The sequence below is a fragment of the Lethenteron reissneri genome, chromosome 25 (genome assembly GCF_015708825.2).
Source record: "Lethenteron reissneri isolate LAM-NWPU_2019-01 chromosome 25, ASM1570882v1, whole genome shotgun sequence".
In the NCBI taxonomy this organism is placed as follows: Eukaryota; Metazoa; Chordata; class Hyperoartia; order Petromyzontiformes; family Petromyzontidae; genus Lethenteron; species Lethenteron reissneri.
In genome coordinates, this window is record NC_083803.1 from 10,163,649 (window position 1) to 10,191,026 (window position 27,378).

The 27,378-nt window shown below is 39.1% G+C and overlaps 1 protein-coding gene across 1 annotated transcript; it reads right to left on the reverse strand.

The window, feature by feature from the left end:
• Nucleotides 1–1,384: 1,384 nt before the first annotated feature.
• LOC133347181 (leucine-rich repeat and fibronectin type-III domain-containing protein 5-like) lies at nucleotides 1,385–27,108 on the reverse strand. Its single transcript, XM_061559236.1, has 3 exons — nucleotides 26,533–27,108; nucleotides 11,314–12,727; nucleotides 1,385–3,711 (listed from the first exon to the last, which is right to left on the reverse strand). The coding sequence occupies exons 2-3, from the start codon at nucleotides 12,705–12,707 to the stop codon at nucleotides 2,826–2,828; spliced, it is 2,280 nt and encodes a 759-aa protein (XP_061415220.1). The 5' UTR covers nucleotides 12,708–12,727; nucleotides 26,533–27,108; the 3' UTR covers nucleotides 1,385–2,825.
• Nucleotides 27,109–27,378: the final 270 nt, after the last annotated feature.

Sequence of the window (27,378 nt, forward strand, 5' to 3'; positions counted from 1 at the left end):
TCCCTGGTCATGTTTAAATTAGCTTTTGTCAACAATTTGTCACATTTGTTTTCCAACGCAGCTTATACAATGTAATTTAATAAATCAATAAATAACACTTTCCTCTACAGTTCCTCCACATCTGCACTGTGCAATAACCCCCAGCATTCACGTATTATTTTATGCTGTCTTGGAAGAATGCTATTCTTGGACTTTTAAAAAAACATCTCAAGTACTCCAAGCCTATACCTGCTGCACAGAATCTTGCTGATGGGCCTGCGATGCAAGCTCTTCCTGAATCCGATTCATTGCAAGTGTGTGAACTTTTTAGGAGCTCAACCAAGTCAATTTTAAATTACCCGACACAAAAACACCCTCGCTTATCAGCTGTTAACTAAATCTTAAAAAGACTTGTAAATCTCATGAGGTATGCCAGATCAATAGGCTGTTACATCCCATAGTCCAGTGTCCTAGCTGTATAATTAAACTGGAGGGAAAAGTCTGTGTATATATATAAACAAAAATCTCAAGACAATACATCACAATGGAAAGCAATTAAAACATTGTTCAACTAAAATTATACTCTATACATGGAAAACATGTACATAAATTTCGATTTAAAGCTTTCGTGACTGCAGGGATTAATCTTTTTGGTTATTTCGGTAAAGTCACGTAGAATGGAAATAATAAAATAATAAATATAAAACATAATAAAATAATATAATATCATACTTTTATTATTTTAATTTTTATTATTTTATTATTTCCATTCTACGTGACTTTACCGAAAGAACCAAGAAGATGTACATAAATGTTCATCCCTCAATAAAATTGACAGCTGGATGAAGTCCTCCTTCCTAAAACGTTGTTTTGTTTTGCGAGGATTGTTTGATCATACTTCACCACATTGCTCAGTGTGGGGCTGGTGAAGTGCTAGGCAAGTGGCTGAATGGAATCATCCATGTAATCAACCAAATAAACTTAATTTCCGTTTTAAATTACTCGGAATATTTAAAAGCGTCTGTCAATCCTCTGATGGAGGCCTCTCCCTGCAATTCCCGTCATGGGCGTTGTTTGAACATACTTCACCAAAATGGTCAATGCGGGTTGATGAGGGGGGGGGAAGCCCAGGACCAGTTCAGATATCACTCACCACTGATATTAGCCGTGACTCGAAATTAAACGCGGGCCACGATGTTCATAGCGCAACATGCGAACCCAAACAACATTTGCTTCCATATAAGATATTACTAGAATATCCTCACGTCAACCATTTTAGGTCCTCAAATCCACATCGATATGACAGTATCAATGCCACAATGACGATATGTTACGTGATATTTTTTTTTATCATAAAGATCACCTAAACCAATCATAGAAAAAAAGCACACACATAGCTCCTGGGGGAGTTTACATACAAAGTGTTTATCTGCTTTATTATTAACATTCAATACCAGACACACAAACGAAATCAACAAATGTTTTTGTTACTTAAAAATAGTGCTGCAACCATTCATTGTAATTCATCAAATATGTTCTTTGCTTCCATCATTTAAAGGATAGTTTTATCCAAATATTCACACCACGGGTGATGTGCGCAGACAGGAAGTACAGACACGGAGTTCCGGATTCAATACCGAAAAAAGGAAATGTCAGCATCTGCCAGGCCGAAGGCAATCGGTCCAATAGGAGAAGACAGCTCCACTAATTTACAAATTGTATTTTTCCCTTCTTTCAGTTAAGCAGCTCTTCATTGTTCAATCTTGTGCCATTGCAATGTATCGTAGAGACAGGTGTACAGGTATGGTAGTAAATTGTTCTGCTTGTGCCTGTGATTGATTTCCTTAAAAAGATCAGCTTCACAAAGGAGTCTATATATATTAAAAAAGCTGCCCAATTCAATAGTAAAACACCACAGCGATTCTGAGAACAACATTACTTATCCCCATTGTACCAAATGCACCGATATTGATATGACAACAACAATTTTGCTCCCCCATACATTGACGCAGAGCTTAGACCAGTTGAATTCGTTTAACCTCCAAATCCAGATAAGTGTTTAATCAAACACAATTTGAATATTTGATGGAGAGATTATACAGCACTATTTTTAGTGTATAATGGAAATATTTTTGGGTTATATGCCCATTTTCTGAAGTCTGTTGATCTGATGTAGGTTTCGTTAAAATTCACCACAAGCGTGGTCACCAGAGATGTGCCAGCATGTTGTTGTAGTTACTGACGAGCTATCGGTCACATTTACAATGGGAACCACCAACCCGAATAGCAAACCACTGAACATACCCAAATATGGATCAGGCCTAGAGCAAGCTGGAAACTGGAAAATTTAATCACAAGCATGTCGGCGCCGCCAGTTGAAAGTTTAATAAGGCTTGGCAGTAACTCCACCACTGTCTGAAGGGTGCCTTATCCCGGTCTACCATTGCTACAGTGCTGAATACAAAGCAGACAGATAATTAATGTTTAGAATTGTCTTTATTACAGATTAGTCAAAAATGAAAGTTAATGTGCAATATGCGTTCCATTTTGTTTGACCACTTTAATGGGATTTTTGTAATTAATGATCACATTTATATGTACACATCAAATGCACTCAATACGATGCATTGCTTTACACCAATAGTTCCGTACAATACGTAAAATTATTGTACAAAGATAAATTTCAATAGACAATGTTTACATGTGTTAAGTCTCTGACCATCAGAGCTTACAATAGATTTCTTTAAAAACACCTTTAAGAACATAATCGCTTGCAGGAAAACTCAGGACATCTAAGCTGTCACAAAGCATGTTGTGGGCATTTTCAGTTTCTGGCCTGACAGCCATCAGACGGAGCTTTCTGGCATCCATTCAGGCTGATCCTGTGCATTTTTGATAGAATCCAGCTCCTGAAATAGCAAAACCAGGCCATTGATGGAGATGCTTCTCTTCGGTCGAGTGCCCGGTTTCCCAGTGTGAGCGAACATGCCGATATCCAGAGACAAGCTACGTTTAGGTCCAGAAATTGCCGGAGTGCGGGCCAGTTTGTTTAGAGCAATCTCTGGCCAGCCATGCAAGAGCAGCGCCTGCTTTGTCTGAAGAACAAGGCTGGCGTGCTTAGAGTGGCTCACGTTGTCTGGCTTGTCGCGCTGAACGTTTCCCAGCGGATCTCGCTTGGGTCTGCACTTCGTGCGTCGCCTGCGCTTGTGGGCGGCCGGCTCGTCGACATTGCTTTGCGGGGCTGGCGCATTAGAATCCTGTCCCTCAGGGGCAGGCTGACATGAGGCAGATGACTGGCTTCGTGTGGAGTCGCTGCTTGAAGGCTGCCCTTCCTCCTGCACCATAAGCTTGCAGCTGAACTGGTGCTGCTGCTCTCCCTGGAAACCCTGAATCTCTCGGGTGGGCGCATATACGCTGCGCACCTCGGGGATCTTTCCGGCAGATGGATTGGCACACACCTTGTAGCGTATCATGAGGATAATGATAAACACGAGCAAGGAGGCCACGATGATACCACCGATGACGATTATCATGGTTCCCCCGATGAACTGGCTTGGCATGGAGGAGCACTGGATGTACTCTTCTTCAGTGATGAAGTCGATGCAACCCAAAAGCCTGGTGGCTGTCAAAGATGTACTGACGTCATCGTATATAGCCATGACGCAGACATCATACATGGCACCAGAAAGCAAGTTGTTGAGCACAAAGGACTTACTTGAAGATGGCAGCATTCTAAAAGACAAAAGCAGAATGCAATGGCATTTTATGACAGTTGCAGTATTTTTATGGCAATCATTTTTTACCTTAGTATTTGAGAACATCGCAAGACAACCATGAAATCAGCATCAAACTTCGCAATATCATGGACATACATTAATTAAAATGTAAAATTCAACAAAGTGCAAAATGTCAACAATTATAAAATGTTGTTAAATTCGAAATGGTACAGATGGTTTAATTGTAATTCCATGTTTATATTGCCACATTTCTTGTTGTGTTTTACGATTAAGTGCCAAGTGCTGATTTTGCAAAATACTAAAATAATGAATAGCAGGTCTGAAATATTAATGATTTCTGGGACAAGCAAAAGGCGCTCCTGCAATCTGGCACAAATGGATTGTGCAAGGCTGGAGGCCATGTTTAGGAAATGTCCCAGTGTTTTATATTTCACCCTGCAGCTTCTAGCGAATTTATAAAAATAAAATAATCCCCATTACGTAACATAATCCGCACTAATAATAATACAGTAATAATATTTTTTTTAAATAAAGCCAGTGGCCACTGAATATTTAAACAATCCTGCAACCCGACCTCCACTGAAGTGCACAATCTGTCTGGCACACAGCACATAACGCAATTAAGCTCACATTAGGCCTGAAAATGTGATACTTAAACCTACACATTCCAGGAAATACTACATCCGGGAATGAATTGCTAATGATAAGGGTGTGTGTGCAACTAGCATTCTTTATTACTGCAATGACAATATTTTTAGCTAATTCAGCCAATAACCAGATGTATTTCTGCCATCACTTGATTGGCACTTTAAAAGATAAGGACCATTAGGGCGTCCTGCAATTCCAGCACAACCCAGAAAGGGGCCATGGCGGCTGGGAGAATTGCATCTCTTATACCTTAAACATTTTATCATGACAAGAAAATCCATCTTCAAAGTATAAATCATAGACTAACTAAATAATGTTTCAAAAGGGTCAAATGACACAATTATATCAACTAGCAAAACTATTTGCTAAACAATGTATAATGCTCCTGTTGTACTTGTAAACAAATGTATGTTTTTAAAGTGCATGAAAATATCAACATCAGAAGTAGGATGATTCACTGCTGTGGCGATGTGATGAATTGTCATGATTCACAATCACAATTCGCTTCAAGAATATATTATTTTCTTACCACTGCGGTAAATGGTGGCATCTCTAATCGGTGCCATGGAGAATTTCACCAATTACATACAAAGCTTATGAGTTGCATTCCATCAATCCTTATAGCATTCGTTAGATATATTGAAAACGTATTAGTTGAACATAATTAATTAATTGTTTATTCAATACAGCGTTCCATCCCGACCAAATTATTATTGTTTATCACTTAATTACAATATTAGGCCTAATAAGGTTGTTTTATTAATTAATACTGTGGCACCGTTGTCAACCTAAACTTTGTACAGTATGATCCACACGAGGCTGAGATTTAGTAACAGTTAATCACAATTGTCAGAAACAAGATAATGGTGGCAATAAATACATCTTTCAGGAGTTTTGGCAAGATAAATTACCTCCAGCAGAGAAAATTCAGCTCTGAAGATAAAATGAGTTTAATCGCATGGATTTGCATTTTTGTCACACAGATGGTATGGAGGGTAAACAGTATTTTTTGCAGAATATGAAACCAAAAATGAATACCGAAATAATTAACCAACCCGTATTCTTCCTGGCTGATGTAAAATGCGCATTAATTTTTGTATAATACATAAACACAACCGTTAATGGCAGTGTTCTATGGAATACCACGTGAAAATCATCTGTATATCATTGCGTTTATTAAAATGATTAGGATACATTCCACTATTTACTATTGCCGAGGCTAATTAAAAAACATTTTAAAATATAAACATAACAGCTATTGTTTTTGATTAAAAAACATGTTTCTCTGAGATTTCACACATTCACATTTCCTTTCCTACTCATACGTGTTTTTTGATATAAAGTATAATCCTTATAATAGTTGAACAAGGCCGTGGTAATTACACTGCACTATGTAGAGATCAGTAATGGAAGTTTTAGGTAATTGTAGTTATAGTTATGACGTCTTTACCCCCCCCCCACCCCCCCCCCCCCCCGCGTTTTTACAAAGATAACCTAAAACGTTTTGAGTGAAAACTGCAGGTTCAAATTTTTGCGAGTTATTGTTTTGCCGGCTAGATGGGTCATCAGAAGAGCAAAGGGCTCAACAACTGGAAGCATTATCAGTTGAAATCCTGGTTGAGGGCCCATCATCATCCTTTCGGGGTCAATAAAATGTATAAATGGATATTCTAAATGGGGGGGGGGATATAAAAAGTTGTTATCCTATGGATGGACTCACCACCCCCGCGATAGGAATGTGGAATTTCCATCACTCTATCCAGGAAGTGAGCACTGCATCGACACTCATTTAAGCAGGACATCACTGCTCATTAGAGCAGGACATCACGATTGTTAAACACTATTTGATTATTTTACACGTATTTAATATATCCAATCCCGTAAATATAAAAGTGGGGCATCACAGTTTACACAATTACAAAATGCAAATCCGTATGTCAGAGACAATAAATGTGCCTAGTCAGGAAAATGCGTCCACACCTACATGACGCTCAGCATTATTGTACCAATGGAGCAAAGTCCCATTTGCTGGAACTTGTCATTGCAGTAAATCATCATTTGGGAAGAGACCTATTATAAATATTGTTCCTGAAATGAATGCACAGTATTCTGCAGTGCATTGTCTATAGATTTCTGTCTGTGTCATACCTACATTGCAATTGTAATGTTACACGCACAACAGCACAACTGTAATGTCACTTGGATGCTCGTGTTGAAAAACAATATTTATGCACAATAAAAAGGATGTACTCTATAATTAGAATCATCTTGTTGTACATTATAAAGGAATTATTGTATGGCATTACCGTTGGTAACCTTATCAAGAGAGAATGAAAAATTATTATGCAGGATTTCCTTACTTGTAATGGGGTCGTTCTATATGACCATATATCAATTAGTACATAACACTAAAATTAATGTATGTCACAGTATTCAACAGTTTGGTATCATGCAGTAATATCACTTTCTTAATTTTCTTAAATTTGAAAAAATATATAAAAAAAATGTACTCAACTTGTGACATTCAAATATCATGTTCTAATTACTCCATACTTATAGTCGAACGAACACTGCCGATAAAAAAAAATCTAAATTATTAATAAAGATCACATGAGCTAGATTGAGTTAGAATGTCTACAAATTGAATAATTCATTTGACAATAATGTTAAATGTATAATGCCTATGACATTGTTGAACGTAAAATTTGAAGTGTGCAAGCCCAAAAGAAAAGAAATGAACGTATAAATTATATTATAAAAGTATGTTTTTGAATTGTTCATAGTGTTTGAAAGGGAAAAGAGACGGAGGTTGAATAATGTTTGTGTTACATTGAATTATAGCATCCTCTTTGCCACGTAAAAAAAAAATACTACGAAAACTCCTCTTTTGAACAAAGTAGTTTAAAGTAGAGTAGTTTTACCATTTATTTCCCACCAATTGTGCTATTGGCATCGTGTCATGAGATTAAGTATCAAACTGGATTTCCCAAAGGACAGTGTATGTCTTAATTTTGGAGCTTTCGTGACTGCAGGAATTATTCTTTGTTTTTTTCGGTAAAGTCACGTATAAAGATAAAATAATAAATTAAATAACAGCATACGACGTTTCGATTGCAACACAAGCAATCATCATCAGGTATAATGTCGCTATTTCATTATACCTGATGATGATTGCTTGTGTTGCAATCGAAACGTCATATGCTATTATTTAATTGATTATTTTATCTTTGTACGTGACTTTACCGAAAAAACCAAAGAATAAGAACAGTGTATGTCTTTCTGTTAAATAACGGCCCAGAGCAGCGCACATCACCGAGCTACCTGTGATCTTCCATCAATTGACAGGTGGTCCACACAGCAGATGGCAGCACGTTCCTGACCCACTCCGCATTTGAGAGCAGTGTTCATCGCATTACTAATATTTAATTCTCTCAGCCGGAATGCATTCAAGTTAAGTGCAGAACCAAAATTATGTGATGGGAGTTTTATTTATGCAGTAATTCGTGACGGTTCCACCTGAAGACGGAAGCTTGTGTTGCCTCCGAAACGTCGTGTTTTTTTTAATTTTATTTTACTTTTATTAATTTAATTTTTTTACCTACGTGACTTTACCGAAAAAAAACCTAAGAATATGGGCTGAAACCATCAACTCACGACACTTGAGAACTTGGTTTAATGACAGGCGGCTGAAGCCTGTGTTTGAGGCAAAAGTCTCAACATTGCCAACTCGGCTCTGACCTTTGAACCACGTGAACGATGCCATAAAATAACTCCTTAAAATAGATGTAAAATCCCATTCCAAATGCCATTAAATCCAGTATAATTCAACAATTGTTGGTTAATTAATATAAAAAGAAAACTTTTAGAAACAAATGTGAATTTCAATTTCTCAAAAAAAAAAGTTTCGGGTCAAAGCTATGTAATACTGTAAGAGTTATTTGTTTCAACTAAATATGTTATTAAATATCTTACTTCTTAAAATCGGAGAACAAGGTCATGCGTTTTGACTTGGTCTCGCACGCCCTGCACATAAGATCTCCCATACTATACATTAATAGTGTAATGCATTTGATCAAAATCTAATACGACTGGTCGGCCTTATTCATTTTTTTATTGCAATGAGCCACCACTTGTTCCATGTCACACGAGCAAAGTGGATGGATACGAAGCCTTGAGCAAATCCATGTTGCTCCCACCAACCCTGTCTTTATACCACCCATCACCACCTTTCTTACCAAGTGGCATTTCCCAACTTATTGATTATAAAAGGACAAACATGGACTACACACTCATTATGAGCACTTGCACTTTTACCACTGCTGTGTTGCATAATGCAACATTATTCGTACTCACTAGGAATTGGGTTACGGACTACAGCTATGAAGTGCAACTATGGGGTGTAGTCGCTATGGAGCATGCAGATGGTGCAACTGCATCGGGGCCCAGGCGCCAGGCCCAGGAGATGGGGGGGGGGGGAAATTGGACAAGAGACTCCCCTTAATTTTATTTCTTGTGCCAGGACCCATGCCAACCATGCTAGGCCACTGACTGGAGTGACCTCATTTGAATGGGTTAGTTATATGAAGAAATACAACAAATTTGTACTCAAAATAACAATAACATGCTTTCATGGGAAATGCTTGACTGTAAAAAATTATATGTTTTAAAGTTGGCACCATACGGCCTCGAACAAGGCTTCTAGGTCACTTGGTGCTACGTCACACGATCGACATCTTGACTTGCCTATGTGCCAAAGGCAAAAGGGTCTAACCCTCAGGAGGTCCTTTCAGTGAAAATGGCCTAATCAGCAGCTCTATAGTAACGAAATATGGAGTCATGCCAGGTGTTTTTTTTTCCTTTGCAGTTTATTCGCATAGCCTGCTTCATACGCCTGTTATATGGCAGAATAAAAACGTAACATCTAGCTGTATTAGTCTTGTGGCCAATTCTTCAGAAAATACAGCAGTAAACCTCGCTATATGGTTTTCTGTCAGTCCATTGATTGCAATGGATAACACCAAACCACAAAATGATTGCTACAATATATAACAGAATGCTATGGCAACCTGTCAAAAAAGCTTATTTCCCAATGTAGTATATTGCAGTACATATTCCGTAGTGGTTCTGAAAAAAATGCAGTCAACTGTTTTTCTGGCAGCAATGCCATTTGTGATGGGGCACATAGACGTCCAGCTAAATAACCCTGTGAAGGCGCGGGCAGTAAGTTATCAAATGTATATAATACATCAGGTGGAGGCAGATATGAGGCCAAATTTGTTTAAATTAATAACATGCTTAACCTCAATTATATGATTGTATAAAATGGTGATCAATGCATGAAGCCATATTTCCCATCAAAATCTAGTTGTGATGTTTTCCCTTTGCATCACTTACTAAACTGCACATACATCAGCTGTATGGTAAAACAATCATGTTGGACTCATTAATAATTACACATTGCGACATGCTTTAAAGCATCTGGGATTAAAAGTGGCCCAGTGCATGAGCTAATGCCCTGCTCAGTGCTGTGATAAGGAATGTAAGTGGATGCATGAGATAAAAAAAAAACAGTGTGAAAATAAAAGGGATTATGGATTAAAAAAAAACGTTTGAAATATGTATTTTTAAAAGTAAAACCAGTTATGAGTTATATGCAGAAGTAATTCAATAATATCCAGACGATTAAATGGAATATTGTAATATAGCATTCCAACTGCTGACTGAAAAGAGCTTCGGTGATACTAAGAGAATAGTTATTTCAATTGCATAATTTAAATGCCCAGTGAGCATTTCCCCTTGGTGGCCCATTTCCATTCATGAAAATGGCGAAATGAAAGTACACTGATTTTAAAACCGATACTCATTCCCATTAAAAGACCCCTTGAAACCTTAATTTGTACTCTTTTCCACCAAAATACCATCCATTAGGATTCACTTGAACTTGCAAAGATATCGGGAGAGAAATACGTGAGGAGGAATGATTAATCATCACTTTTCTGCTACATTTTCAATCGATAAAACAATTCCAAAATATTTGGACAAGATATTTTCAAAATATTCACAACAAAATCACATTGGCATTTGATTTGTGTTGTGATTTAACATATTAATGGTATATATGAGCATTATTTGTGACCATTTCTGCAGCAACAGTTAGCCAGTCAATTTCATTTGGAGTAGTTTTTTTTTTACACGTAGGCATTCACAACCAATATTATTGAGAATAAAGGTTTTTGGGTTTGATCGAGCACGTATAATGTGTCGTAACCCTACAATCAGTAAGGGATGTCACATAAACAACATGCGCCAAAAAGTTACATCAGCCCACCGGTATGTTGGGGAGTAAATCCACAAAATTCACAATTTGAGTACAAATTGTAAATGTTGTGAATTGACGCATTTTGTTTATGTGACAAATCCCTTACTGATTGACTGTGTCGGGTGATGGAAGGTTACGACACATTTATACTTACGCGATCTAACCCAAAGACCTTTATTATGAATCTGGTTAATTTACTCAAGCTATCCTAAAATGAATACAATGTTGCAAAAATATTTATTTTTTTGCAATTAATCACATCGCAGGATCATGAGAGATGGTAGTGACTTTGGGAATCCTTATTCCAGCAGCAGACTGACCATGGCTGCTAATGATAATAATTTAATAACCTTTAGCTCTTTAACTTGTTACACTGTATTATATTATTGATTGTGATACATATCATCAGTCTTTTTACGTGCAGTAATTGCAAGCGTTTAATGTTTTGACTTGTTTTAAAGTGAACCTGAGAAACTGCATTAAAGCAAGCAATGTACCAATATATTAAATTATCTCAAATAACCACCATGCTCAAGAGTGAACTTGTACTTCTTTGTGTGATGCATCTCATGTCACAATGAAAACTGCGGCAACGGACTAATCTCATGCAAAATGATAGAAGATTCATACCTGTACATCAAGGTATCATCAGATGAACTGTTGTACTGTATTTGGTACATCCGTACACTGGGAAGCATTTTGCTGGCAGACCATTTGATCACAGCGGAGTTGGATGTGACATCCAATGCTGCCACTCTCCGATTCTGAAAACCCTTTGTGTCAGAGGCATTATTTGCCGCATTAGCTGCAGGCTTAGTGGAGCCAGTGATATCAGAAGAGCCTGGATCTGGCTCAGGGTGAACATTGTGAGTAATATTGCTCAGGTGAGGAAGGTGAATTATGCTAAGCTCCACAAAGGTTGTGGATTCACCAGCAGGATTCGACGCGATACACGTGAAGGTTCCATCATCCTTCGTAGTTGTAACTAGAATCTCCAGGGTGCCATTGTCATGGACGACTGTTCTGGTGGTGTTGGAGATAACCTTTTCATCAGGTGAGATCCAGTGGACCCAGGGATCTGGGTCACCAATAGCCTTGCACTTGAGCGTCGCTCTCTGGCCTTCCAATACTAGAAGGCGATGAGTGTGGCGAGTTATCAGTGGCGGCTCACAAACAAACTCCTCTTCTGGGATGGACCAAAAGTACTTGCCTACCAAGGCCTGTGGAGAAGCACAGGTCTCCAGGTCATCCTCTCGTGTCAGTCGGCGCAGCCACAGCAGCTCGCAGTTGCAGTGCAGCGGATTGCCCCCGAAGTTGAGAACCAGCGGAGGTGTGTGATGAATGCCCTTATTCGCAAACAGCTGCAGGCGAGTAAAAAGTGGATCTGGGGGAAGCTTTTGAAGCTTATTTGATGTCATATCCAATCTGGCGAGCTTGTGAAGATGTGAAAATGTGCCGGCTTCAATATAATCAATCATATTGTGATCAAGGCTCAGTGTGTGCAGCGATGTCATTTTTTGAATAGCTTCCCAGGGAACTTTCTCTAAGTTGTTGTAGGCCAAATCGAGGTCTTCCAGGGACATCAGAAAATCATCGAAGGCTCCAACGGATATGTCACTAAGCTGGTTGTTGCTTATAATCAGGTGCCTGAGGTTGGAAAGGCCTTTAAAGCTTTTGTTTCCAATGTGGGTCAAACGGTTGTAGTCAAAGTGCAAGAAGGTTAAACTGCTCAGGTCTGCAAATGCATAAGGGGCTATTTGGCTGATAGTGTTTCGGGAGAGAGTCAAATCCACCATGAGAGTCATGTTGCCAAAGTCTTGCCTCCGCACGCTCGTGATGAAGTTGTCCCCCAGGCGCAGCTCAACCGTCCGTCTGTCGATATTGTGTGGGACAAAGAGGAGCCCAATTTTAGCACAAACAGTGCTCAAAGACGGTGACAGGTTCTGGCAGATGCAATGCGTCGGGCATCCGAGGGACGCGGCCACCAGCCCAATAACCAAGAAACAGAGCTGGGCAGTTTCCATTGTTTATCAGGTGAGAAAATCTGTGTGAACACAATGAAAAACACAGAGTTAATAAATGTGCATTAGTCACGTACATATATATAATCGGAAAGATTCCACAAAACGAAATAGTTTTAAAAATAAAACATGACAACATATCTTAAAACCTCTAAATGTCCATTTATGTACAGTAAATCGTAATAATATCAGCGATGTTCTTGGAGGGAACAGTGATTAGCACACTTCACTATGAATCCATCAATCCGAGTTTGATAATTATTGGACGTGGCTAACATGAGTGGCAAGTGATATCAGTACTGGTCCAGCCCCCTCTCCACCCCTAATCAGTCCCCAACCCCCACCCCCCATGACCTAGAAGGCATACGTATGGAGGCTTTCACCCAGCAGTGGGTTGACAAAGGGGATGTAATGTGCATGCCCAGAGTTAAGCATGAATGCCAACTCTGTGATTTTTCTCCAATCAACTCTCTTGTGTTCTTGTGAATCTTGTTTTTAAATGGTAGTTACAGCAAATATGTATGACAGGTCCTACATATTCCAGATCGGCTCTTGTGAATTTCCAAAAGTGCATGCAGAAACTGAATGTCTAAAGAGCAGCTTTAACAGGTTAACACTGGCACACAGGATCTATACAAGGTGCCACAGCAGATATAGTTCCAGCAATAACTCACTTATCAGAGATCTCTGGCATTGTATTTCAGTTAATGAATGTCGTACAAGACGATAAGGATAGCTGCTGTTATCTCCTTGCTGGTACACAGAGACAAAGTCAGGTCATCTGATTGGGGAGGTGTAATAATGGATGCCGTTTGGTGAGGCCCTTTCTTATGAATTTGCCAAAAAATTGTCACAATCAGTATAGTGATATAAAAAATATTTTTCAAATAACCTTTAAGAACATTTAGTCTTTTAGTTGCATTCATATGATATCCCAAAACAACAGAAGGCTTTGCTTTTTTATGGACTCAATAGCATACGCATGTAAGAATATAGATATTTTCTGATCCTAGACTTAAACCACATTATTATTGGCAGATAAAAAGTCAAAATAATATAGGTTCATTAGACAGAACAGACATTGGTACCATACGAGTCAGGGTCAAAGAGAGAGATCGGGAGAGAATAAGACGGCAACTCACATACGACTGAGAGGACCTCGGTTGACATTTTTTTCTGGGCCTCTGAAAATCTTTCCATGGCCATGACATGCGTTGTCAAATTGTCAGTTGAACCAGTTTGTGTCTAATAAAATTTGTTCAAAAGAGTAAATTACCACCATTTTGAATTGTGATTTTTTTTTTGTAAACAAATTCCTTTTTTGCTGTGGCAGGAGGTAGAAACATAAATATTTGGTCAAGGACAATGAGCTATTTGGATTACAACCCACTGTGGGATTGGGTAACTGGTTGTTAAATAGTGAAACAATAATAATATCTCAGTGTCTGGAGATTTGTATTTTTATTTCACACGTCTCAGCTGGTGATTTGTATTGTGATGCGTGTTACAATCAATGACAATCGTTAACAATCATTAATTGTCTTAATTGTGTTTTATAATGAAACATCAAATAAGTACAATAATAACTATCTTGTTTGAAATAAATGTAGTTAGTTGTCCATATGTCGCAGCTCAGCTTAGTTTACCAAGATGAACAAATGCACGAAAACCAACAGGTATTTTTGGTTTTAACTGCAAAAAAAATGTAGTGTTTACGTCCTAGTTTTTACTTGCTATATGAATCCAGTAGGCAAGTGACTTTAACACTCATGGACAGGCATCATGGGCACAATTTATAATTGCACAGGACAAGTCAAATAACACATTTATAATTGGTCTGCATATTACTACTATAAATGAGCCAAGAATGTCGGTTTGTGTGTAACGCGTGACGTCACTCCACATGCCGCACCCCTCCCACCCCCCGTCATTAATATTCATGAGTGGGTGGATTTTTACACTCAAGCAGAAGGTCGATCGGAAATACTTTTTTTTCGCAAATTCGCTTTAAGTTTGACGTTTCTTTATTGAAAGTGAATCTAATAAATAATTCTACGCAGCAACAAAGTGGATTTGGTGTCTTTGTTTCTTCAGCACTTGAGACAAAAAGGCAAGTCTAATTTATGCTTCTACATTATGGTAAAATCGACATTTCTCGGTGATTTGCCAGATATTTTATCGAATTCCAATTTATTTCAAGCCCAGTGACCGAAAGCATAAGAGAACAAAGTACCAGAGCAGTGAATTTGAACAAATTGAAGGTCAGTTATATACAGTGCTACAGTGACATGAAGTGGTGTTTTATGACGTAGTTTTGTGCAATAATCACTGCCATTAATACAGTGCTACAGTTAACTTGCAGTGAAGTGTTGGATGGCATTCTTTCGTGCAAGATTCACTGCCATAAAATTTAGACAAGATACAATTGCATTTTTTTCGTAAATATTACAGCTTCCGTCCTAGGACGGGCAAACAAGCTAGAAATTAATAATGCACATTTTGTAATATAGTTTTAATTTGAATAAATCACACATCAACATTGCATTAATAGGTGATGACAGAACAATTTGAGTTCAAATAAAAATACCTAATTTAGCTTTATCAACTTGTTCTCCTTTAGCTTTACGATATTAAAACATATCATTCATAATTTAATTGCATTGCCACGTATATAACAGCAATCTCTTACCTAAAAAGTAGATGCATTATCTGCAGTGGTTATTTATACATCATGTACGAGCACAGTATTTTTTTTTATTTAAAACATTTTTTCTGCTACGCAAAATGTAAAGAAAATATGATGTTCTTCGTGTGCGTGTGTAATTCATAGTCATACAGTACATACAATAGTGTCAGGTGATGTATTGTGCAGTCATTGGTGACTTGGCTGAGACCATCAACTTGCTGTTTTATTACCAGAAAGGATACAAACCTATTCTTATTTTTCATACTTTGATCCTGGAAAAAAGGTGCCGTAGATATAACTGCTCAAGCCGAGCTATAAATGCCCTGATACGTGCATTGGTTTTCTACTGTTCCCCTTGTGGCATTCTCTGGTCTGACATTGTAGCTTTGTCTCACCAAAGAAGGCTGCTGTAGGCCAATCAATTTCAAAGACAATGCATATATTAATAGAGCATGTTTGCTTGAACGTTTTTTTCCACAAGCAGTGCAGACTTTATTCCTTGCAAAAGGTACCTATTGTTGTTTGAACATCTTACCGCCTGTTTTATTTCCAAAACCTATTCTTATTTTTCATACTGTAGGACCCTGTTTAATGCGGCTGTCTGGATGCAAACTCAGGCATCAGCAATGCCAGCTCAACATATGCAAACTCGTATTATCATCGTGTCGATAATTCCTCTTGTCCACACTAAAGCATATTCCTTTTTATCCATTCTCCAGGAAGTGACTCCCGTTATCGACACAAAGATCAGGAGTCACCTGGTGGTGGCAGTACATTCATCCTAGAATCTGCACCAAAGTGCCCCTAAGAGGACTCGATCAGTCCATGAAAACACAGATTGCAGAGCAGATCTACAAGGTTACATTTGGCATGACATAAAAAAAATATGGCAGGCATGTTGTTAATGATTTATGATTATGATGGTTCTGCTGTTGATTATGATGGTGGTGAGGTGATGGTCGTGATGAGGACAGGAAGTAAAATGACTTATGACCATCATCATCACGCTGTCACTGAAACGTCATGATGTTGTCGCCACTGCACTAAATGAACGATATTAACGTCAATACATGAACAGGAAGGCAACATCTTGAAGTGATCACAATCGGTGCTATATTCACACTATTCAATCTTAATTTGAAGCTTTCGTGACTGCAGGAATTACTCTTTGGTTCTTTCGGTAAAGTCACGTATAAAGATGCGTGTCCTCTCTCTGTGTATCTTTGTGATATCTGTCTGCTTATATGTTTGTCTATAGTTTTCTGGTTAGATTGTTGTTGCTATTTCTTTCTTTTATACCTGATGATGATTGCTTGTGTTGCAATCGAAACGTCGTAGTATGCTATTATTTAATTTATTATTTTATCTTTATACGTGACTTTACCGAAAGAACCTAAGAGTAATTCACACTATTATCCACACTCAAGCACAGATAACAGGAATTACCCATCAATAGGGGTAAGTTCACAAAATTGCCTGCATTTCACCATGCTTGTTCTTGGTTCTTTCGGTAAAGTCACGTGACTTTACCGAAAGAACCAAGACTATGAATCCCTGCAGTCACGAAAGCTTTAGATCAAAATGTAACCATGCTTGTTTGCATGGATGGGAGGAGCTATTTATGCAGATACACCGCGGGGTAAAATAATCTTCCCACAGTGCCCTACTGTATTCCGATGTATTTGCTAAACATTAAATTGGGGGATAACATGTCTTGAAAAAAGCATGTCATGTATGATTGGTCACATTTTTACTATACAATCGTAACATGTTTACATGTTCAAATGTGACAAGATACCTCTATCTGTAAGATACGATAGTAAAGAACATAAACTTTAAATTAAATGATAAGCATGATTTTCATTTGATGCCAAACCTACAGATATGCATATCAGAATCTTTTAGATTGTAAGAATCTGATGAGCTATGAAGATTTGTTTCACAGATGTCCAGAAGGGGCAGGGATCAACATCATTTATAAGTGAATAATGAGTTAGAATTTAGATTTAAAGCTTTCGTGACTGCAGGGATTCATATTCTTGGTTCTTTCGGTAAAGTCAGGTAGAAGGGAAATAATAAATAAATAAAAATTAAACATAATAAAAGAAAATTCTCACGACGTTTTGGCCACAACGCAGCTTTGTTTCTTCACCCGACGACGGCTGCTTGCGTTGTGGCCGAAACGTCGTGAGAATTTTATTTTATTTTTATTATTTTATTATTTCCTTTCTTCGTAACTTTACCGAAAGAACCAAGAATAATGAGTTTGAAGTTTCCAAAAGCACTCATACCTAGTCTCGTCCACATTTTTACTTCACTATTTTGATCCCAACCAGCCTTCAATAACTGTCCTATGTATACATACTCCGGCGTGTTTTACACTTGTGTTCCTGTGACAAATATCTTCAAATTTGGAAGACTGCACTTTGTAATAAAATTCAAGACACCAATGTCGAAAGAACATTTTTAATCAGAGTGTATTACATGTTAACAACACATGGATCCAAAACATTCACATCGACAAAGAAAATGGAACATCTGAAAAGTGTGCAAAGAAGAATAGAAATGTGCATAGTTAGAACTACAGAAACACAAGGAGAAAGACGTGGATTAGAGACATCACCTTTAAGATAAGTATGTGGGCAAGGGACAATGGCTGGTCGTTGAAGTAAAGTTGGGGCGCCACGGTCGTGAAATGTTAATTACCTCGCCTGGTATACAGGAGGTCGTGGGTTCGATTCCGACTGTGATGCCTGTATATTTGGAGTTTGCATGCTCTCCCTGTGGTCGCGTGGATTTTTCTCCAGGTCCTTCGGTTTTTCCCTTCACATTTCGAAAAATTTGTTTAGAGTATTTGGCTGCTTTAAATTTCCACATGATAAGCTACATCGTTGAGCATCTATCATGTGTGGCCAGCTCGCTACTGACAAAGAGCTACATAGCTCAGTGGGCCTTACCTGATCAAATAAAAATAGAGTCGTTTCAGTTTAGCTTAAAGCTAATGCCAGAGTGGCAGCCAAATGCCTGTCCAGTGTTGAGACAGAGTTCTGGTGCAGAAGGACTAGCCTTTTGCCCGTCCAAGTACGGGTGTATTGCAGTAAATCTGAAACTTGCAAGTGAAAAGCAGACCTGCGACGTTATATTCATTGCATTAACGCGTGTGCAATTTGTAAGGGTGCAGTGACACAGACCTATTTAATTTAAAGGTTATAATCCCTTGTTCATCATGATGTCCTTTTTACTTTGAGGTCTCAAGAGCGTTACGGAGACCGCGTGACGTCAGGGTTCTGCCTTTGTAGTGAGGGTTGTGAGTTGACGCTGAGGAGGGGGGAGGAGGCGCCTCGGCCCCCCCCCATGTGGAGTGACGTCACCCGCTAATTATTTTGAATGGAGGGGGGGGGGTCCATGTGGAGGACGTCACCTGTTCATGATAATTAATGAGGGGGGCTGGTCGACGTGGAGTGACGTCACGAGCGATGCACACTGACATTCTTGGCTCATTATGGTAGGTAATAATGGGGGGGGGACCATTTGGAGGACGTCACCTGCTCATGATTATTAATGAGGGGGGCTGTTCAATGTGGAGTAAAGTCACTTGCTCATGAGTATTAGTGAAGGGGGGAAGAGTACAGTGACGTCACCCGCTCATGACTATTAATGAGGTGTGGGAGGGTGTCCATTTGGAGGACGTCACCGGCTCATGAATATTAATGAAGGGGGCTGGTCGACGTGGAGTGACGTCACGAGCATTAAGGGCATTCCTAGGTAATTATAGTCGGTATTGTCACATTGTGAGGCACTGAGATGATAACGCGTTGGGAAGGCCTTCATCCAGTAGTGGAATTACCATGGTTGATACATTTTAAAATGCTAAAATAATACCAACTATACAAGGTATTCTAATAGGGGTTTTCCCCTTTTTTCTGGCAACAAAACTGACACCTTTTGCAAGGAATCATGCTTACATTAATCACAATACTTGCAGTCAAATGCAAACAAAAAACAATACTCTGATAATTTTTTGGTACTGGCAAAGGAGGTCCCATGATATACAAGGTATTCATTAGGTTTCATTCAGCCGATAGACGTGCTCTCGACTACTGTATTTAATTTACATATTGTATTTAACATGCACGTTGAGAATGTATTATACAGTGACAGATGCATACAATATAATTATCCATATGATTTGTATGTATATAGCATCTAAATTCAACTATCTCAAGATGCTGCAAAGAACATGGGTGTCCTGGGGATAAAATGCGTATTTAATTACGGGAGAAAGAGTCGCTCATAGGCAGAGGAAAATAATGGTTTTCAGCCTTGACTTAAACAAAGGCAAGGAGTTGACACCACGGATGGCTGGGGGGAAGGGCGTTCCAGATAAGCAGGGCAGCAGAGGTGATCTAGCAAACTCCTTCCGATGAGCGCTAACATTGATAACAGCAGTAATGAACCAAAATAATGGGAGACATATTCTCTGTTTGCCTGAATGTATTCCTTTAGGATTGTTGCCAGATGGATGCATCATTTTACACTAATGTCGAGCATGCAAAGATAACAACATGACAGGCCACTAAGATTGGTATTGGTACCCAGCAGCGTTTGGCGTAATCAGACATTGGGGGGAGAGACCCAGAGACGTGGTGGTGATAGCCGATTGCGCCCCCCCCCCCCCCACACCTTTTTAATTTATAAAATCCCAGTGATATGACAGGAGAGATGTTGACAGGACAAAAAGACAAGACACATGGGGTTATTTTGTTTATTTTAACAATGGCATTAAAACATAATCGTGTATTCTTTAAGTTAATATTTGATCTATAATCATTATTAATATAACATTTTCTTCTTTCTTTTAAGATGACATTTAAAAATGGAAAGAAAACTGACTAAAAATTACCAAGTTCAATTACTTTTTTCGTATACTAAAGAAGGCAGCTGTAATTTAAACAAAAAAGTCCTGAATTAATTTAAAAATAAAATAGTATGCACGCATTAATGTTAATGAAAGTCAGTTTGAATTGTAAAAAAAAGAAATAACCCTGTGATTTGTTGAAGTAAATATACTACACCGACATTTCCTGATTTTTGGGCCACCCTGTCGATTCAGTGAGGCAAAAGAAATGTAGACGACAATATAGATGTAGTGAGATAAGAGAAGAGATAGACATGAGATTATATATCATCAATATGCTAATTGTTAATTAGCATGTTACGTTTATTAGGATTTGAATTTGAGATCATATTTTTGGACACATTTCTCTCATAAATCTGGAACCCCTTAATCTACTTGGGGCCTTGGGCTTTTGCTTTTCTTTCTTGGGCCTCATGCTGTCCACTGCTCATGGTTATATGGAAAGGGCCACTTGCAAAACTTCACAAACTTCATTCAGTACTTACCATTAATTATTTAACCAGTTTGTGATATGTATTGTTATTATTCACAAATCATGGTTTCCCCTTACATGGTCCCCACACCATTCCAAAAAACATTTTCTTTCACTGTCACTGGTATTTTCAAAGGGGTTGTTTTCAATGACAAGTGAAATTTTCACTACAAAAATCAATCTTTTAGAAGTGGAACTGCTCCTATATTGATCTGTCATATTAAATCCCATGTTTGTTTACAAGACAAACCAGACAATTGGTTGTATTGGTTTCATTACGTGAAGTAAAAATAGTTGCTTAGTCGGTTTGTTTTTCCCTTTGATCATTTGCATAAGAACATTGTTCTTTCCCATGCACTTATGCAATTAAATCTCTACTTCAAACTATCCAACTCAGGTCAGTATTGACTTCAAACATCAGCTCCATATTACATTGCAATGCCATTTTAAAAGGTAATTGTCGAGCCCTGCAATTTATTGCTCGTGCCACCACTGGTGGAAGGGCTTCGTCTAGATGGAGCTCGAAAGAGCCCCTCTGGTTGGGAAAGATTGTGAAATAACACATTGACATCTATTTCGCTGTCTGTGGTAGAGGTGTGGTAAAAGGTACAGGATGCAGCACTGAAATTGCTTGCTTACTCCTTGCCGGCAGAAGGGCCTCTATTAAGGAGGTGCTGGGATAACGAATCAATCCTGCGACCTCTGGATTGCAACTCAAGTGTGCTATTACCACGCAGCATCCATAATGTTGTTTAAGTCCTTGTGATTTAAAAAATATAACAATGTATATTTTTAGTACTCTATATACGTACGAACTTGTTAATTTAACCTGTCACTGAATGTGAAGCACTCGCAGCACTGTGAAAAAACTGTTCTTCCACATCACCAGAATGAATACAGCCAGTTTTATCTTTAACACCCACAAATCACACTTCACAATGCATTGCATTTACAAGTCTACAAATAAAACACGTGTAATTCAAATGAAAGCAGCTGTGTTTATGTAGCCAGCTGGAATGTGTTATTGCGTCGTATGAAAACTAATTTTTATTCTCAAACTGTTTTAGCTACCGTTCCTCCATACAAATGTGATCCTTGGTGTAAAGGTGCATATGGAAACTATATAAATCATGCAGATTTGCTGTTTAATTAATGTACAAATATTAACACATTTTAAATGGAAGAAGACATATTTACTCCAAAAATTACTGCACACTGCTTAGCATGCCATTATCTTGTATAATATTGTACTCTGTATATAATTCAATGAATTCAATACTTATTTGCTGAACGCCTTCAACCTGGTAAATCCTTAAAGCAGTCATTCTTTCTTTACATAATACATTGTGAGCAGGCAAAAAAAGGTTTACAATTATTTTAAACTTTTGTTTTGTCTTTCTCTTGCTATGGTGTTAATATCGGAGGCATTGGCCTGACTGTGGTGGGCAGCAAAATGAAACTCAGATGGCAATTACTTTTGTTTACTAAAGCCTTTGGAGAAATGGCTGCCCTCATGGGTCCTCCAATATGAGGCCGTACTCGTCAACCATCTATACAATTTCACAATCAGGCAAACTTTAAAATGCACTAAATCCATATCGCTAGTCATTCATAAGTTTCCATCTTATTCTGAGCCATTAGTCCCATTGCTGATCGTGTTGTATTTTTCCATTTGGTTATTTTTGTATCTCTTCTCTATCCTTACAGACTCGGACTCACATATAGAGACTCACCTACATACACGTACATGATATAGACCTACATAGAGACCCATAGGCGTATTAATATATGTAGTAATACAATTACAAAAAAAATCCCACGCCAATTTCCACTTTATTATATCAAGCTGAAAGCTATTTAGAAATAAACGATTAATATTTTTCTGCAAAAAATGGTACTTCAATTAAATCATCCTGTCCACCCAGTGGTATAATTGGGTTAGTCGTTCAACTGGGAAGGCGGCTGCTTGCGTTGTAGCCGAAACGTCGTGAGAATTGTTTTATTATGTTTTATTTTTATTATTTTATTACTTCCCTTCTACGTGACTTTACCGAAAGAACCAAGAAGAGGGTCATGTGTGGTGCAGCAAAGTGTGGGTACTGTCACCTCCTCAAGCCATCTGGCCATGGTGAAAGAGTAGGCCAAAATGCCCTTTAGGGGGGCTCTCTAGAGCGCCCTCTAGTGGAGACCCTTCCACCAGTGGTGGCGTAAGCACACAAGTGAAGGACTGCACCTTTACCTATAAGGAGAATGTGAAGCTTTGTTCCAATGTGGGAAGAAATTTGCATAATTAAGCTACAAAGGTACACTGCCGTGACAATAATGTTCGACTGTCCTTCGGATATTTGGAAGGAAAGAAACAAGGCTTCACCCATGAATCATAGCAGGAGAGGCCGAGTATCCACCATATTCTGTTGATGTTGGGGAGCGGGAGTGAGGGGGAGAAAGGCAATGAATCTTTTACGCTTGTCCACCCATCACACACAAAGCCCCTGTAAGATTGAGCAGTCTAGCTGACAAATGACCAGCCTTGTTTTCTTTTCTTGTTTTGTCTCTTTCTTTTTAGCGCACTTGAAGGTCCCCGTGCTGATAAATAGCTACTGTCATGAGCCTTAACAAAGACGTGACCCCCAGAGTGCCAGTTAAGAAGAGGAGCAAGATACTGTACACCGACGCATCATCGATGAAGTAACACCACGAGCTGTGGTCGTTACTGTCGAGCCAGACACAATCGACTACATATTCAAGAGCTGCTGCATCCTACTTAGGGTGCTGTGATATATTGATTTGCGTGGGTCGCCTCCAGAGTAATGTGAAATGAAATGTATACGGTCATCCTGTAACTGACAACGTGATCTTACAGCTTGTTATCAAAAATGATTGAAAAACGTGACCGTCTGAAGAAATCTAAAGGGTGGCGTATACACGCTTTTCTTGTGCGCATATACGCATTACATTTTGACGGAGGTACATTTCTGCTGTCAGTGTATGAGTGAGAACAATTACCCCCAACATTCTACAATCTCTCTATAGTGCCCCCATCAATGTAAATTAGAGTTGAAATTGACCACATGTGATTGCAACATTTTAATGAAATGGATTTATAGATGTCTTACTAATTACTATAATTATGGCTGATAACTGAACAAACACTATCAACAGTTTAGACGTCAGAAAAACTGGTCACATATGTCAACATCTGCAGCCCTTTATCAATCCACTGCTGGATGAAGGCCTCCCGGTGCATTGCAGTCATGGTTGTTTGATCATTCTTCACGATGCTAGTCAGTGCGGTTTGATGAAGACAGATTCTCAAGACCGGTTCATAATATCACTCGTCACCGGTGTTAGACATTAGTCCATGGACAAGAGCAGAAATCGGTATCGCATAAAGGTATTCTTTGGTTCTTTCGGTAAAGTCACGTAGATAGAAAAATAATAATCAAATAAAGTTAATAAAAAAAATAAGAAACAACAAAAAAAACACTAATGTAGACTGTAGCCTGGTTCTTAACATTGGTGAGCGTACTGGCAGTCTATGATGTAGACTGTAGCCTGGTTCTTAACCTCGGTGAGTGTACTGGCAGTCTATAATGTAGACTGTAGCCTGGTTTTTAAGCTGGTGGGCATATTGGCAGTCTATGATGTAGACTGTAGCCTGGTTCTTAACATTGGTGAGTGTACTGGCAGTCTATGATGTAGACTGTAGCCTGGTTCTTAACCTCGGTGAGTGTACTGGCAGTCTATAATGTAGACTGTAGCCTGGTTTTTAAGCTGGTGGGCATATTGGCAGTCTATGATGTAGACTGTAGCCTGGTTCTTAACCTCGGTGAGTGTACTGGCAGTCTATAATGTAGACTGTAGCCTGGTTTGTAAGCTGGTGGGCATATTGGCAGTCTATGACGTATAAAAGGTAGCAAAACGTGAGCAGCAACGATTTATATATGTGGCCAATGCGAGTGAATTATTTGATAACCCACGCATTTCAAATGGTTACCGCATAATTCACTGTTGTTGGCCACATATAAAGGAATTGGAACGGCTAAAGTTTACGCCACCTTAGGGCTCAAGGGGCATCGACAAATGATATATCTTGGCTGGTCTGATGGACTACATGGCTGGGAATTGTCAGGTTGATAGCAGTGTGCTAACTACTGTGCCACCACTCTAAATGTAGATGTCAGCATTATATGCATAGCTAACATACATTGCTTGTTTATTTTTTTTTCCATGAAAGTAAAGCATAAACCAAACATCGAGTATCATACGTTATTTCATAGGAGTACGAATGATATACGAGGGAGAGAAGGGGTTGGGATGCAGCAAGGACAGAGACAGATTATATTCAAGAGATGACCCAAAATCTTCCTTGGTGCTCAGCATGTGATTGTCCATACACTAATCTGGCACGTATGCAATGGGTTACAAGGATATGCACATTGTGTGGAGTATTATCGAATTAAATTTTGTTGAAATTGTAGTATGCATTATTATGAGTATGTTGCGTGGTGGAATATGGAATTTTAGTGGATCCAGGTACAGTATCTAGAATTCCTGAAAGTGTAAATACAATCATATGTAGCCAATTAAGTATGGATCAACGCACTTTGCCAAGCTAATTGTCTTCCTCATCCTAAACGATCATGGGAAGGTCACTATAAATAGTGTTAACAATAAAAAAGATTATCAGCTTATATTCAATGGGCAAATTAACTATCTTAAACAACCAAAAGCTATATTGTATTCACTTAAACTTATGAACATGCCATCTTAGGATTTATAACCCCAGGCACAAAAGCTAAAAGCATTCATTACCAACACAATTTAAGGGGGAAATGTGCTATTTTTGACAAACATTGATGAACGGATCATGCACAAGTTTAATAAATAAGTGGCCGTTTTGAGTTGTGGGGTAATTTGTGACAATTTTTTTTATAATTTAAATCAGAACCATGTTTAACCACATGCAAGCAACACCACAATATGTAAATTTCAGTTTATTGATATTTCATGTGATAATGGTCTGCAGATTTGTATTCGGCCGATATATTAACCCCTGCTCAATGTGGTCTTCGTAAGCGCTTAAGCACAATGATCTCATTTGGAGATAATTTTTTTCTGTTTATTTGAAAACACAACTGTGTTGACAGAAACATCCCTGGAAAAAAAACATCCATTTGCAATTAATTTCTCGGAGGACTACGGCACGGCCGTATGTTGCGATCACAAAATCTTGCTTTTCCCAAAAGGGCTTTATCGGTCTATGCTTTGCATTTGCAATTGAAGCAAAGTGCACCAGCCATTTTCAGGATTATCATTCATAGTTGCATGTATTGACCTATTTGACATTGAATACGTAAATAGAAGCCTTTGTAAAATATGCAGCCATCTTTCTATTTATTTTAGAATTAAAAACATATTTTCCATGACCAATGATTAGGCCATATTTCCCAAACATATCCACACGTGACAATATATTTTTTTTTTTACAATTTATGCGGGTACTTTAAGAAAACTGAAACATTTCCATGCTCCACCACAAAACAAACACAAACTGAATGCAAACATTTTTCTTCCAAGTCAATATATACATTCGAAAAACACACGCAATCATCTCGACAAAAAAAATAATGTACATGCGTGAACATTATTTTCCATGGGAAAAATACATTTTGGGCATTGAAATCGTGCCAGTTATAATGATGCTGCTGCTGCATTGGCGGCGAAGATGCAGACAAGATACATTATTTACCTGTGTAGAGGAACATTGAGGCTGGGTTGAGATCAGCGAGCTGGCGGTGGTTGCGGATGTTTGGGTCCTTTACGCACGAGAATTTCCCATCGGTTCGCGCGCCACTCCGCCGAGCGCAGCGAGAGACGAGCGCGACACGACAGCCCCAGCAGGCTTGCAGAAGCAGCAGCAGAAGCAGCAGCAGAGAATCCGACAGCAGACCACTACTACCACAGTCAGCACAAAGTCTGCGACAACAGGGGGTAGGAGAGTGACACGGAGAGATGCTTTTGCCGTCTTCACGCGAGGGGCTTCTCAAACCTCCTTCACTCGGCTCTTGCTGCCGCTGTCCACAGTACCACCAGCGTTCCCGTCGTCGCCGCCGCAGTCTTCAGCATTTCCCAATTTCGTTATCAGCTTTTACCTTCGAGGCGCAAATTGTTTAACCGCATCGGCGTGTCCCCACATGTTGGTGCTTACGCTTGTGCGAGAGCGCGCGTACGCACACACACAAAACTGTGAGAAGTCGGGGGTGGAGATGGAGATGGTAAGAGAGGTTAGTGTAGAGAGAAAGGAATAGGAAGGGGGGTTGGGAAGAGTGTGGGGGGGGGGGGGAATTGCTGCTGTTTTTCTCCCGTCACCACAACAGCTCCGGCAAACCTCGGCGAGTGGAGAAACGGCAGGGCGATCGAGAAGGGGGGGTGGGTGGGTGGGTGAGAGAGCGCAAATCTGCGCAGCGATCACCGCCTCGCCCCCTCTCTCTCTCTCTCGCCTCGCCCTGCCCGCCCCAGATGCGGCGGCGGCCAATGGGGGTGGGGTGGGGGGCCCCGGTGCTTCAGGGTGGGGTGGTGGGGGGCCCCGATGCTT

Bases quoted from the DNA above. Each gene is read 5' to 3' on its own strand.
- LOC133347181 (XM_061559236.1), bottom strand. From the start codon at position 12,707: ATGGAAACTGCCCAGCTCTGTTTCTTGGTTATTGGGCTGGTGGCCGCG. The intron at 3,712-11,313 runs GTATGAATCTTC...TTTGTCTTTTAG, and splicing joins GATGATACCTTGATGTACAG to AATGCTGCCATCTTCAAGTA.